This window comes from Zeus faber (assembly GCF_960531495.2).
Source record: "Zeus faber genome assembly, chromosome: 18".
In the NCBI taxonomy this organism is placed as follows: Eukaryota; Metazoa; Chordata; class Actinopteri; order Zeiformes; family Zeidae; genus Zeus; species Zeus faber.
Window position 1 is genome coordinate 3,523,397 of NC_137210.1, and position 15,481 is coordinate 3,538,877.

General features: G+C 42.2%; 1 protein-coding gene across 1 annotated transcript in view; it reads left to right on the top strand.

The window, feature by feature from the left end:
- Window positions 1–13,966, top strand: part of lrp1bb (low density lipoprotein receptor-related protein 1Bb) — a gene marked incomplete at both ends in the record, with an annotated part of 302,444 nt that extends 288,478 nt beyond the window's left edge. The window contains 9 exons of the mRNA XM_080019511.1: window positions 3,897–4,058; window positions 4,989–5,163; window positions 5,483–5,587; window positions 9,720–9,833; window positions 10,988–11,064; window positions 11,441–11,531; window positions 11,996–12,146; window positions 13,314–13,388; window positions 13,826–13,966. Of these exons, the coding sequence (XP_079875637.1) occupies window positions 3,897–4,058; window positions 4,989–5,163; window positions 5,483–5,587; window positions 9,720–9,833; window positions 10,988–11,064; window positions 11,441–11,531; window positions 11,996–12,146; window positions 13,314–13,388; window positions 13,826–13,966 (1,091 nt within the window). The remainder of the gene's footprint in view (window positions 1–3,896; window positions 4,059–4,988; window positions 5,164–5,482; window positions 5,588–9,719; window positions 9,834–10,987; window positions 11,065–11,440; window positions 11,532–11,995; window positions 12,147–13,313; window positions 13,389–13,825) is intronic.
- Window positions 13,967–15,481: the final 1,515 nt, after the last annotated feature.

Sequence of the window (15,481 nt, forward strand, 5' to 3'; positions counted from 1 at the left end):
ATTCAGAAGGAACACCTCATGTACACACAGTACAGTACAACACAGTAAACTGCACTTACACCGTTTCAATGCTCTGATTCTTCCTGGCGGATAAAGAACTCAAAACTCGTCTGTCATCAATGGTAATCGTGATCGATGGAGTTGAGATCGTTAAAGGTCTGGTAGACGGAGTCGATCGCCGATAGACGATTTAATCGTAAATCTGACCAAGCCTACTCGACTTGACTTGAATCGCCCAAGGAAAAATTACTTGGGAAGTGAGCCAAATTACTTGAGAATTACCTGTGACTTGGATTAGATGGACTTGGTCACATGTTTCATTTGAGCTGTCAACCACTTGACATTTAACCCAGGTTTTTTTTTCTCCCTCTCTTTTTCTGGCTCTCTCTTTCTATCTCTGTGGATGCTGGAATCAGCGTCTTGATTTCAACAATGACTATCAAATACACATTCGCACTGATTTTAGTTTTTAGTGTGCACGCCCCTTTCCTGCCAGAACGGCTGCGAATTTTACGCAATTGCAATGGGAGTTTATGACCTGCTGTTAAATGGATAATTTGCGACTAACCACGGACCGACTATTCAATGTACTTATATCTGATCATATAAAATGTAATATAAATATAAAATATAAAAATATAAAATGTCTTCTCTCATGCTTTATTGGTGCTTGTTTTTGTTGTTTCACATGGCTTCCAGAGTACTTCCTCTCACCACCTGTCACAATGTCAGAAATCTCTCACAAACGTTGATTTTATTCCTCTACGGGCCAATTTATAATCTTTCTGTCCTTTCAAAAATCTTGGAATCATGAGTCGCTACCCAACTGAAATCACATATGGATTGAAACAATATTTTAAATGACATGCCATCCAGTCTCCGGTCAAGGCATAGCTCTGTAACTGCCACTTTGAAAGTCATGGATGATATCAAAAGTCTTAAGACAACAAACTCACAACAAACTCACTGTTTATAGACCTTACAAAGGCTTTTGATACTGTGGACCACCTATTACTCAAACACCTTGCTAAGTGCTGGTATTGGAAGCAAAGCGACAAAGTGGTTCCACAGCTACAGTATCAGACTAATCATTCACAGATTGTTAAACATGTCATTTTCATGTCCAACCCAGTCACTGTATTGAAGGGTATTCCACAAGGATCAGTTTTGGGACCCTTGCTTTTTCCAGTTTATATAAAGAACATTTGTGACAAGTTCAAATTCTGCAAATACCATCTGTGTGCAGACAACACAGTCATGCACTCCTGTACCCCCACCACAGAGGTGACCTTTTCAAATCTGCAGACAGATTTCAACACCCTGCAGAGCACCCTATCTGATCTGAAATTGCTTTAAAACTTTTTGAACCAAAACTAAAACTATGATATTTCCGCTGGCCGAACAAAGGTTCCAACCCTCTCACCATCAATACCCTTGATGGTGTCTCTACTCAGCCCATTGACAATTACACATACTTGGGAATTTGGTTGGACAAAAGTCAAAACTTTGAATGGCATATTGACTATCTTGTAAATAAATGAAAATTCACACTGGGCTTTCTGTAATGGCTTACGTCCTGTTTTTCCATGGCATCAAGAAAACGCTTAGTTCCTGGCCTTTTTCTGTCGGTCAATCCGTCAGATTGATTTTGATGACGCTATCTACAGGTTCTGCTTCACCGACCACCTTGTCCAAACTAGACCCCCTGTATCACTCAGCCAGGCATGGACTGGTAATCTGGCATACCGAGCATTTTCTTGGTGGGCACCTTGGGGCTGATAAAATAAAAAAATAAAAAGTGTCCTGCCCCGTAAAGCAGGGACAGCGGCCCATTGGTTAATTCTTTATACTGACAGATGCCCATTCATTTTTGCAAAGCAGTCATAAACTTAGGTCACACAAAGGCTTAAGTTTAAAGTGCCAAAAGAGCCAGAAGAAGTGCCAGAACCTCAGAACAGAGGTTGGCAAAACAGGCCTGTTCTACTAGGGTCCTTTGTCCTGGAGCGATCTGCAGGCCAAGCTCAAACATGAGACCCTTATCTCTTTCAATGATTTTAAACATAGAATAATGGAAGTGGTCACTGTTATCTGTCGTTGCTTCAACTTAAAAACATGTGACAAAATATCACTGCCTTGTCTATTCACTGTATTTTGTAATGTATTTTTGTTGTACCTATTGGTGTTGTGGTTGTTTGTTGTTGTCCTGATATTTGTTTGACACTGCTATTTGACCCTATCTTGGCTGGCTCATTTGCAAAGTGGTTTTAATCTCAATGTGACTTTCCAGTTAAATAAAGGGTTTATATATTTATATTATATATGATATACAGTATGTAATATAAATATATAAACCCTTTATTTAACTGGACAGTCACATTGGCAATATTATATTATATATATATATACATATATGTGCGTGCGTGTATGTATATATATATATATATATATATATATATATAGATATATACACAGGTACTCCTCACTCAGCGACCTACCAGGTTAATGGCTGTTCGGACTTACGACCAGCTCTCTGACCACTCTGTATTGTACAATACCGTGGCGTGTGCGCTGTGTGCACGGCGTCTAGCATCTCATTGCGGGTAACCCTTTATATACTGTACACTATGTACTATATACATATATACATACACATATGTCTGTTAGTATTCACTACACTATTCACTACACTAGCGTTCGCAGTGGCCACGCCCACTTACTGTGAAATAACAAGGGTCCTCACTTATCGACCAATTCGCTTAAGGACCTGGTTGTAGGAACAGAAGTGGAAGTATATATATATATTAAGTGTAAAAAAAAACTGTTCAGTAGGATCTTAAAATGCCATTTGAAGTATTTTTTTCTTTCAAGTTTCTTTCTTCTCTCTTTGACAGCATTAACATTGTAACATTGAATATATGAGCATTTCCAGGTGAACTGATAAGTTTCCTCAGCAGAACTTCTCTTTTGGTGTGTTCACCGGCAATGGAAAGTGTGTCAAGCAACTCCCAAAAATGCCCTTCCGGCGACACCTAAAGTGGCAAAACTGCGCATTTGTCTACCACAGTTAATAAATCTCATCACATTCTCTACTATGCCGTCCATCGCTCCGGGGACAAAATCCACGTGGCCCGTTTAATTGCGCCTGTAACTCAAGGTTAAAGCTCTGTCTTTTGAACCAGCATACAGGCTTCTGAACAGGAGTTTGCGTTGCGGCGTATCTCACTCGCGGCCATCCTGCCGAGCGGCTGTGTCGGAGACACACTGTGATTTATTCAGAGTTAACATCCTGCAGCTACTGTATTCCCGCTGTTATTCAAATTTGCACAGTTTCCAACCTCTGTTTTGTGTCTTAAGGCTTATTTTTTATGGAGAACTTTATTGCATTTTATATTTTTTTGTAAGGGACCCCAGTATAACATCGTCCATCAATATAAATTAGAAGGATCATTTCAGGCTTCTCTTTCTTCTGGTTGTGATGGCAGACGCCACTCCAACAATAAAACATTAAAAATGTCTGAATAAAGAATAGCTGATTTTTTTTTTTTTTTAAGAACTCGTGAAGGATTTCCTTTGTTTCTTTTAATAATCCCGTTCATGTGTTTGGAAATAGTTGCAAGTTGTCACTGCATCACATCACTTTCTCACCCTGGAATGCTGCCGTCTTGTTTATCGGTTTATTATGTCACCTTTCACTTTCTGCCTTTTATTCCTGGAAATCAGTCAACAAAAAAAAAGAAATAAAAAGTACACCATGTTTGACAAAAATGTCCTTTGGTTACGAGAGCTCCTTGCGTACGAGATAGAGATACAACGTATGCAGGCGATCACAGAGTTCTACATCACATCTGTCGCTCTGTCTTTACTCTCTCTCTCGCTCTCTCTGTCTCTCTATCCAGGTAAGCCTACGTGCCGCTGTCCCGTGGGCTTCTCGGGCCCGTTCTGCGAGAGGAGGGTGTGCGACAACTACTGTCTGAACGGCGGCACCTGCGATGTGAGCCGAGGCAACCAGCCGGTGTGCCGCTGCATGGCGGAGTATACTGGAGACCGATGCCTCTACCGTGAGTCCTCACATGCGCTGCTTCCTAGACACAATAACCGGGAACAAAAGACGACTGCTCGCCTTTTTTAAATTTATTTTTGTACAGACAAGACAAGACCTGACAAGTCGGTCTTAGAAAAACTGTCCTCCTTCAAAGAAACTGAACCCCAGTCTTAATTTGTAACCCCTTCAATCCCACCCCCCCAAAAATAAATACAATTAAAAAATAAAACAAGTAAAAAATAATAAATTACTAGAAAAAGTTAATAAATGAAAGGCCACATGATATAGTATAGACAGTTGGATAGGGCAGCTCATATTTTTGAGACGCAGAGAATTGAGTCGTGAGAAACAATGTCGCCTCATTGAATTTCCTGCCGCGCTGCCTGGAAACACTTGCCAGTTAATAGTGCTCCTGGCTGTCAGAATTCTCTGAGAAAAAAATTAAAGGGGGGCAACAATAACAACATCCTTTGGCATTTCATTTCAGCAAACACTGCATTTGCCTGTATTTGCAGATAAAGGAAATCAAAAAACCTACCGTTGGGTGTTTTCTGGGCGGGGGTGATGATATATTTCTTTTTTTCGCTTGGTTTTTGCATGTTTACGACAGGTTGGGAGGGGCAATTTCAATTGCACACCATTAGTAGTTTCCCACTGTTGCGGGCCCAAGGGGTGATATGTTTTCATCTGTGGCTGAGATGTCATTTGATGCGGGTAATTAAGTCCCATTATAGCCCTGTAAAATTCCAATCAAACTAGCTTCAACTAGGCTCCCAGTTCCTCATTATGCACAGTGCTGTGTCTGTCATCTCCATCTCTCTCTCTCTTTGTTCTTTCCCTGTAAACTTTGTGTGTGTGTGTGTGTGTGTGTGTGTGGTGTGTGTGTGTGTGTGTGTGTGTGTGTGTGTGTGTGTGTGTGTGTGTGTGTGTGTGTGTGGTTGAACAGATATCTGCCACCACTACTGTGTGAACTCCAAGGCGTGCACGTTGTCCAGCAGCGGCTACGTGGAGTGTGTTTGTCCCGCCAGGTTCGAGGGGAACAAGTGTGAGGTGGACAAGTGTCTGCGATGCCACGGGGCACCCTGCCTCATCAACGAGGAGACGGGGGAGGTGGTTTGCAAGTGAGCAGCACACACACACACATACACACACAGTGATTTCATAAATAAAACATTTGGCAGTTGACAGTGAGCCTGATCCATCCAAGTGTTTTGGCAACCTCCAAACTAAATACGTCCAACCAATTATCTCAGTGTAGCCACTGAAAATACAGATCATTTTGCATCGGTAACCTAATTAGGATGCAGTCGACGAGCTGTTCTGTGTTTTTTTTTATATATATTAGTTTGTTTTGTGGTTATCAAAAAAAAATTCCAATTCAGAACATCGTTTCTGCCCTTTCTTCCCTTGTATTGATATTGTTTCTCTGACCCCCTCCAGTTGCACAAATGGCAGAATAGCACCCAGCTGTCAGCTGTGTGACGGATACTGTTACAATGGAGGCACCTGTCACCTGGACCCCGACACCAACCTGCCTTTTTGTCAGTAAGTAACCGCTTAATGGGCGCAGGGGGGTGGGGGATGGCGGTGGCAGGGTTGTAATGTTCACCTCTGTTATTCATGCTTTTCCCTTCAAATTGCTGCCTGAAAACCCCATGGGGTTGTGGCGTGGGTGGATGTCTACCTCTGAGGCGGGTTAGGGACTTGGTGGGTCCATGAGTCGGCGAGTCGGAGCGTTTGACACCAGCAGAGCCCTTGCCACAGCAGGAGGCTAAGTGCCAGCAAAACCAATCACAGACTGAGTGTCACTACAGTGTCCCTAAAGGCTCAAAAGAACATAATAAGTTGCATTAGAAGGGCAACTTTCTTGTGTGTGTGTGTGTGTGTGTGTGTGTGTGTGTGTGTGTGTGTGTGTGTGTGTGTGTGCGTGTGGGTGTACTATTCCTTGTCAAGGTGCAGTGAAGAACTACTCAGTATGGGGTTGACTTTTACATTCGGACTTAACTAGGAATTCAAAGCCTTTCAAAGCTTACCGTGCTGAAAATTTCACAATATTCCTCCAACACAGTTGAACTGATGTCAGGGCCCTCTGAGTCACTGCTGCGGTAGGCCTCAGAAGTCGACTCTAAATATGAGCATGGAGGAGATTGTGTAACTCCAGCTGCCTGTCGCCTGAAAACCCAATGGCGACAACTTACAGAGGACAAAGCCTTGACTGGCAGACAGGAAGGGGATAAAGGAGGAGAAGGAATCACCGGGAGTCTCGGTTGTGGATTGACATCACCCCGGCTATAATCAGGTCTCAAATAGCTCCCAGCTGAAATCGTAAATCCATTACGAACACCAACCCTGCGTCCCTTTTTATTTTGGTCCCTTTTTTTATATAACTACCCATTGTCCACTGTAGTTAAAATTAAATTTGTGGTCATCACTCGAACATTCTAAGGGATGGAATCAATTTGTATGCAAATGATCCCCGTCTCCTATTCCGTGAGGTTAACAGATCTCGATAATGTGGTTTATTCATTGGCTGCGAGGCGCGAGATTATGTGAGATGATGGATACGTCTGTGTCAAGAAATCATAAATGTTTGACCTTATACTTAAAGTAAATGGATACCTCATCAAGCCCTCCAGAAAACCTCAAGGGCAGGGCCAATCCGATTGTGATGATAATTTTTGAGATAAACTGCAAAAAGGTCAGAGATTCTAAAAATGGATTTATGTAAATCAGTAAATATATGTTGTATAAACATTCATGTCCCCATCTGTAACACCTTAAATTAGTTTAAGAGGATTATTTTTTTTTGCACACACTGTATGGGCCTACACATAATGCATTTCTGGCGACCGGCCATGACAAACACTTTAACAACATGAAACCAAAGTGAGAGTGTGTTATCCCAGTGTTTCTGGAAGCACTGTACTACACACAGAGCCACAGCTTCACATTAAGAGGATGATACTGAAATTATTAACATGTTTTTCATTATGCATCTTTTGGGCATGTGCATCTCAAAACTGTCCGTTTTAGTGAGTCATAATCTTTAGTTTTTGTATGGACAGAGAACAGATGGATTCTGGAGTCTGGAAAAAACAACACAATCAGTAAAAGTAAAAGAAAAAAGTACAGGTACAGTTCATAATGTTCAAGATCAAATTGTTAAGAATCTAGACGATGATTACAATCCCATTTTTCTCAGTATTTATCCCCCTTCTCCTTTTGAAGTCGAAGGGTCCTTTTTTGTTTTGGTGAAACCCTTTTATAGTTTGTCTATAATGCCTGTAGTATTTTTTGAATTATAAGCATCAATAGGCCTTTTCATCTTCAGGATGTGTTCTAATTGTAGGCCACCTTCACAGCCACTCACTGTAGGCTTATGTGTACTGATGATCAAAGTGTTTTTTGGAAATGGGAAGCTCGCAATATTCTGTCTTTATATTATACTTTATATTATGTTGTAATACCGACAAAAACAATGCAAACCATGCATTTTATGAGGTTGTCTGGGAGTCTTTTACACTTTCCACAAATCAGCCTTTTTGGCTACATCTGCACTATTGTAAGAGACTAGAAACTGGAAGTTGCACGGCTTCCTACTGGTACCCTACTGTAGCCAACGTTACACTTTGGGTTTACTGCAGTAATTTCAATACATTTTAAATAAATTACAGTTATTTAAAATAATATCCTTTCAATAAAAACAATGTTAAATATTTGCCCCATTGGATTGCATTCAACCACAATGAGAAGCTGCAGCAGGGTTATAAATCATGGAAACCAATGAAGGCCTGGGTTGAAAAACAGCAAAACTATCCTTTAAAGGTTGGAAATAAAACATGAAATGAATGCGTGTGCTCAAGTAAAGTACAATCCCCCCTTCTCCCACTCAAATTTGATGGAGTGGACTGTAAATCTATGATATTCAACTACGCGCAACCTCAAATGAAGTTATGAAGGCTGTGGAGACCGGGTCGTAGCATCAAAGAATGTCCACACTTTGCCTCAACACTGCCCACACACCAATTACCTTGTGCACATGCTTTACCTATTACAGCACACACTTCACTAACTGTGCCCACGCTTAATTCAACTAAATTAGTAATTTTCTATTGTCATCTTCAGGGTGCTGTGGCCCGCCTATCAGATGAAAAAAACTGAAGACATTTTATTATGATCGCATGGCTCACAAAAAAGTAGACATCTCAAACCTCTCACACCATCCTCCCACCCCAAAATATCGCTTGATCTGAGCAGGGTAAAATAGGTTCAAGCATTGAATATTACATAGAAAGAATGTCAAGATAGACAGACAGACAGACAGACACATAGATAGATAGATAGACAGACAGACAGACAGACAGACAGACAGACAGACAGACAGACAGACAGACAGATAGATAGATAGATAGATAGATAGATAGATAGATAGATAGATAGATAGACAGATAGATCGATCAAGGAAAAATAATAACCAACACAATAAAAAAATCATTAATAATAAGTCGTGTAAGGTATGTGCAGTTTTCCGATGTTCTGAGGTTCCTAAATCTGCACTCTGTGATTATATGCTGGAATGTTTGGAGTGGAATGAAGGACTGTCCGACCGCAGATTCTTCCTTTAATCGCTCTCCCCCATGGATGGGGGCCGTGCCGGCTCCGGTTGAGAGGAGTGCGAGTTTGAGTTCAAATTGGTGTTTTAGGAAGACCCGCCGTGTCAGCTCCGGGGGGCCTAATTCCCACTGCGTGCTACCCGACCGGAGAGAGAGAGCTGGATCCCTAAACACAGCTGAAGGCAGCAATACAGGGTCCATTATCGACACATTTCAACACCTTACAGCCTGCACATTTATAGAGAATTGGATGACGACGTAACAAAGCGTCTTACTCCACAAACTCATTTCGATTTGGATAAAACTTCAACCACGAGATGTCTGCAACGTCCGAGTTCCAACGACACCTCAACCCTGTCCATAGCTCCAGTGGTTGTCCTGTTCCAGACATTTTTCATCCGAAAAGTTGCAAGAAGAATAATTATAATAATAATCCGAACAATAAAAATGGGGTTCCATTCCTACAGGATAGACCCCTAATAATAATAATAATAATAATAATAATAATAATAATAAATAAATAATTAAAAGAAATACATTTTAATTCTTTCCTCAAATCAATCCGTCCCCAGATTGGACCCTTCTACGAGCCACATCTTGTCCATGACTCTTTGTTTGACACACCTGGACAAAGAGGCGAAGCAACTCTAATTAATTAATGTTCCTCCTACAGGCTTTTCTAGAACTCTGCTGATCTTTAAGTCAGCAGGGGAATGTGAGCTGATGCTAAGCAGTATATTCATAACAGGGGTTTTTTTTTCGCAGGTTTGAGTTTTGTTTAAGCAGAGATGTATTATGGGTCTAAGTGCAACAATGTGCTAAAAAAACTTCTCTATTTTGGGGTCAGCCTTTCCAAAGATCACTTGTTTTAATGGTTATCTTAAAGGGACAGGTAATCGATTGTCGTTTTGTTTTTTGCCCATGTATTAATTATTCTGCTGTGAAAAAATGAACAAAGTGAAATCCAAAAAAGTGGAGAAACTTAGAGTTCAGCGGCCACAGAGCTGGTCTGGCAGCGCTCTGAACTGCCTCTCCTGCTCACATCCCAACACAATGTTTTGCAGCTGCACATCAGGGTTCAAGAACCAACGTTGCGATGAGCTGGCCAACCCGTGTGATTACTTCTGTCAGAATGAGGGGATTTGCACAATAACGGCCCTTAACAAACCACGCTGCAAGTAGGTCCCTCTCACACCGCTCCGGTTGCATCCCCGAGCCCATCCAACTCACACCCACCCCACCCCCCTCTCTCCGTCCTCACTCCTTAACCCTTGCACCACCACCCACACCCCCACCCACTCCATCCAGCTCCATTTCTCGGCTCCACCAGTCCAGTGTGTGCGTTCCAGTTCTCACTGTCGCAGCTCTACATCCACACTTGTAACCTGTACTGCCCCCCTCCCTCCTACGCACAAACACACACACGCACACACACACACACACACACACACACACACACACACACACACACACACACACACACACACACACACACACACACACACACACACACACACACACACACACACACACACACACACACTACCAACCATTCACTCATCCCATTCAGCCCCTGGCTGGCACGCAGGAAGCAGTGGGAACACTAAATGGTGACACAGACTGTGTCATGTTATATCTGAGACTTTAACTTTAGGAGCCTTTGAACGATGGCAGATTTGGAATATACTGTAGCTGCGCTGGAGCATGCGTTAGCTTGAGATAGCTTGACGCAGTACCTCCTCGATGACCATTTATTGTTTTTTTTTCAACCGCAAAGTATTTGTTCATTTCCGGGACGACGACGTTGTCCCAGCTCGCTTCCAACATCAAAATTCACGGCCCCTCCCGCCGTGACATTTCATCCCGTCGAGGGTGTGATTCATTCGCTGTACGTACAGGGGTACGCCCGGCGCTCGCCCGATTCTTTGAGTGCATGTAATTTAGAGTAATTTCATTCTATCATCGCCGAGCCGCGCCCGTCAGATCACTGCATGCTTTACGGACCCATCTGCGTCAGTCATGTGAAATTGGATGTCACCTCCTCTAACTAGGGTCATATATTACTCCCATTGGATCCCATCCAAACGCAAATGAGATGACGGCCTGTTGCCTTGCCGCTTACCTCTCCTTTTCTTTTCTGTTTTGTGGATGAATATTCAACACGATTTACACCCTGTTTACGTGTAGATACATAAAGTATATCAGAGTCTCTATAAAAGGACTTCCCCCACCAGGGGATACGTTGTTTGTGCTGCACGAAACACCGTTGTGTGTTCCGTATAGTCCCAGTGGGGTGCGGCTAATGACGACTCTTGGTTTTGACCTCCTCCAGGTGTTCGGCCAATTGGGCGGGAACGCAGTGTGAGCGGCCAGCGCCCAAGAGCAGCAGATCAGACAACACCGGCGGAGGTGCGTGCGCTGGATGTAAACTACGGAGTAGAAGAACTATTCCTGTGAAGTAGATGGTGTATTAACTTAACATTAGTGGCCTGTAAGATAATTGGCTCAGGGGGAGCAGTTAGTGGCCTTGTGCCTTTAAACAACACGCTGTAGAGATCATCAGTAGAGATCACCTGGATTGTTGTGTCTGTGTTGTGTTTGTGTGTGTGTGTCCGTGTATATGTGTGTGAGAGAGAGAGAGAGAGAAAGCAAGAATGTGGAGGATTTGAAAAGAAAGTTCTCTTAAAGTCTTCTGTGGCTCCATAGAGCACCATCTGACCCCGTTTGACCTTTCTCCCATCTGCTTTCATCCCCACCCCCCTCCTCTCCTCTGTCTGCGCCTCAGGGAGCATCGCTATCATTGTTCCCCTGGTGCTGCTGGTCATCTTGATTGTGACAGTGGTGGCAGGTGTCTTCATCTGCAGACGGAGGCAGAGGTAAAAAAATATATGTTACACCCATGAATCTATCAGCACATCTATTGATACAATATATTTTTTCCAATAAATTATCAATTCAATCTGTGTCCGAAAACAAAATACAATAGAGCGCCATGACATTTTGAATACCTGTTTGAATGAGATTAGGCAAGTCTTTTGTGTTTTGCATGTTGACCAACCAATCTATCTATCTATCTATCTATCTATCTATCCATCTATCCATCTATCCATCTATCCATCTATCTATCTATCTATCTATCTATCTATCTATCTATCTATCTATCTATCTATCTATCTATCTATCTATCTATCTGTCTGTCTGTCTGTCTGTCTGTCTGTCTGTCTGTCTACTGTATCTACCCATCCATTCATCCTGCCCTATCTGTCTTTCTATATATCTGTCTGTCTGTGTTTCCATCTATCCATCCATCCATCCATCCATCCCTCCATCCCTCCTCCAGGGGTAAGCGCGTGCAGAGGCAGCCCATGACCAACGGGGGGATCAACGTGGAGATCGGCAACCCCTCATACAACATGTACGAAGTGGAGCACGACAACCACGCTGACGCCGGCAGCCTGCTGCGACCCAACTTCACACTGGATCCTCACAAGGTTGGCCTTTTTTCTGAAAGCCAGAAAAGCTTTTTTGCTGATTCCACTTGACCGGTGATCTTTAATCTATTATATATGGCCTTCTTTTGTCACGTTTTTCCTCCAAGCACTTCACCGCAGTCCTCAAAGCATATATACGCCTCTGCTTACATTTGCTGCAACCCACAAGCAGATGTGGCATCTAGAGCTGAGATAAGCAAGCAGAGCGATAGCCTTCCATGTAAGGCCCTATTCTCATACGGGTGCCATGCACCAGGGGGACACTTTATCTAGCGGATGATTTATTCTGTACATGGAGTTGAGACCTGCACTGAATGCTCACCATATCAAATGAATCATAACACCCCCACTGTCACTGTTAGGATGTAGCTTGCCTGATAAAGCTTCAAACCTATTGCTATTTGCTTTTTGCTCTCCCAACTTTGACATCTGCACTTGTCAGTCTGTTTTCAACAAAGACCTTCTGACTTGATCGTAACCACAGTGGCTTCCTGTGTTCCACGTTTTTTTCTCGTTGTGTGAAGGGATATAGACTGTACTGTATATATAAATATCTATATATATATTTATATCCGTATTCAATCTGGCAGCAGATTATGTGGACAATCAATAAGACAGGCAAATCAAGATAATGAAAGCAAAATAAAGTCAATACTGTATATATACTGTATATACTGTGTATATGTAAAGATTTGTTTTTATAAATAATGATAAATGATAATATAATAAATAAATAATAATACAAAAATTAAGATAAGGGAAAAAAAAAACATATATATATTATTTTTTCATATATATATATGTGTGTGTGTATATATATATATATATATATATATATGTGTGTGTATATATATGTATATATATATATATATATATATATATATATATATATATATATATATATATATATATATATGTATATATAATATTATTTGCTCAATAATAATTTCCCTGTGTTATTGATTTGCCCCATGACCTGCTGGTGGATTGATAACATGGATGGATACATGCCATGTTAAGTTCTAGTATAATAATAATAATAATAATAATAATAATAATGATAATAATAATAATGATAATAATTTAAGCTTTACATGCTTTTGCAATCAGTCATAGGAACCGTTCATACCGGTGTGATAAACAGTGGAGGTGCTTGTTTTGTTGCAGGGCTGGTGTGTAAAATCCAGTGAACCTCGCCCCTTGGGCATACACACTGTGCCCAAGGAGGTAATCCCTGGACAGGTGAATGTTTATTTTACCTTTTATTTTATGAGATTCTCCAATAAGAATGGGGAAGTCACAGGTAGCAAAGCCTATGGTGGAAAGCCCAGGTTCAGAAAGTAAAGTTCCTCCGCAGTGTTTTGAGGGTTTTCTCAGTAGCGCGACCTGTAGCTCCAACCTAGCGAGTGGATGAGACTATGGCAGGACTTTTATTTTCCGAACCCCGAATTTCCCAGCTACTTCAATCTCCTTCCACTAATATGCATGTGTCATTTTCTATCTTTTGCCGCCGCACTGCGCTAGCCACCAAACAGCTCTGATACCTTGAAAATACTTTGTCTTAAAAACCTGATAATTGCAGTAGTGACCTTGAGATGAGAGCTGCTCCAGAGTCCTCCTGGGCATATAATGACACGTTTTTTCCCCTCTCTCCCCCACCCCCAATCCCCCGGCTGCAGCCCATGAATTACTCCAACCCAGTATATGCAAAGATATACCTGGACGGACAGAACTGTCGGAAGCCAGTCATCAATATAGACGAGAGGAGAGAGCTACTCCCAAAGAAGCTGGAAGGGACAATTCGTGAAACCGCCGCATAGCCTGACCTTACACTTTCTACTCCTTTTTTTACCGCAGTGTACAAATGTAAAAACGGAAGAGAGATAGAGAGAGATAGAGAGAGATAGAGAGAGAGACAGAGAGAGGGAGGGAGAGAGAGAGAGAGAGAGAGAGAGAGAGAGAGAGAGGGAGAGAGAGACAGAGACAGAGGCAGGGAGGGATGACAACAACAACAACAACAACGACAAAACAATCTAGGATTTTTATACTTCCTACCCAGGCCCTTGATTTTCGGTTTTCTCCGTTGAGTGTGGGAGTCGGGTCTTACATTTTTTTTTCTACATCCATTTTTTTCCCTAATGTCCGCCTCAAAAAAACGCTTTGTCGCTGCAACACGCCCCTCATTACACAGCGCCACGTTTGAGCCGCCGACTCGTAAAACCTTTATCAACACCAGGACGCTGCTCTCGTGCACAGTTGTAAAGCTTAAGACGCAAGAAAACATCGCTTTGCATTGGTGCCGACCGACCGCAGGTCTGTCGTCGCCGTGTTGGAGCGGCGGATGCGACGACAACCCATGCAGGTTTAAAGTCGTTCTGCCAGAGAATAATCACATGTTTTGTATCTTGTCTTATTTTTATTTTTTAATTTTTTTTGCCTTCAATACACACGTCCTACAGACTGGGGACGATATGGGACGTTTTTGACCAAGCGAGTCCAAGAGCTCGATGTCTTCGCTTCTTTATCTCTCTGTACATGACAAAAAGGAACCTCGTCTGGAGACGCGCCGGATCGGGTTTTGGCCAGGACGGCGGCCGCGTCCGCTCCACGTCCGATTTCAGTTTTGTTTTTTTTTCTACACACGTACACTCTTTGATTGAAGCCGCCTTGAATGTTCTGTTCTACAAGATGGGATTCCATACTGTAATAAAGACGAATAAAAACAAACAGAAAAGGGGAGCGGGACACTGCGCGGCATATTTTTCTAGGTCTAGGTGAGCTGGGCGATAGACAGATTCATACGACTACAAATAAAGGATTATTTAGAGAGCTATTATACAACACATCTGTTACTTTCAGAAATTATTAAAAAAAATGAAAAAAAAGGAAAAGGAAAAAGGGAAGACCATAGAGATAAGAAATTTTATAATTTTGTATTTGATTTGTATGTCGTTTGGCTGCTTGTATTTTGAAGAAATGTATTAAATGTAAGTAATTTTATAGGAAAAAAGAAAGAAAAAAATGTAAATCGTTATCCAATAAAAGGGGGCTTATTTCCAACCTTGCATCTCCTGTCTGGTTGAATTGGAAATTGAAGCCATAGCAGTGTTGCGGTGGGCGATGTGGGAATCGTTGCCCCTCACAGTGAGTGCGTCCATTGCCCGGCTGGGGACAACAGTGCGAGCGGTGGGCAGCTGAATGGTGGCTTGCTGACTGCCTTGCCTCTTTAACACACAATGGCCATCCTTCCATCCCCATCCCCTCTGCAACGGCTGCTTCCCTCACTTCCTCACCATGGCAACCATCAGAGCCAACTGCACTCCCGCCCTGCCCTC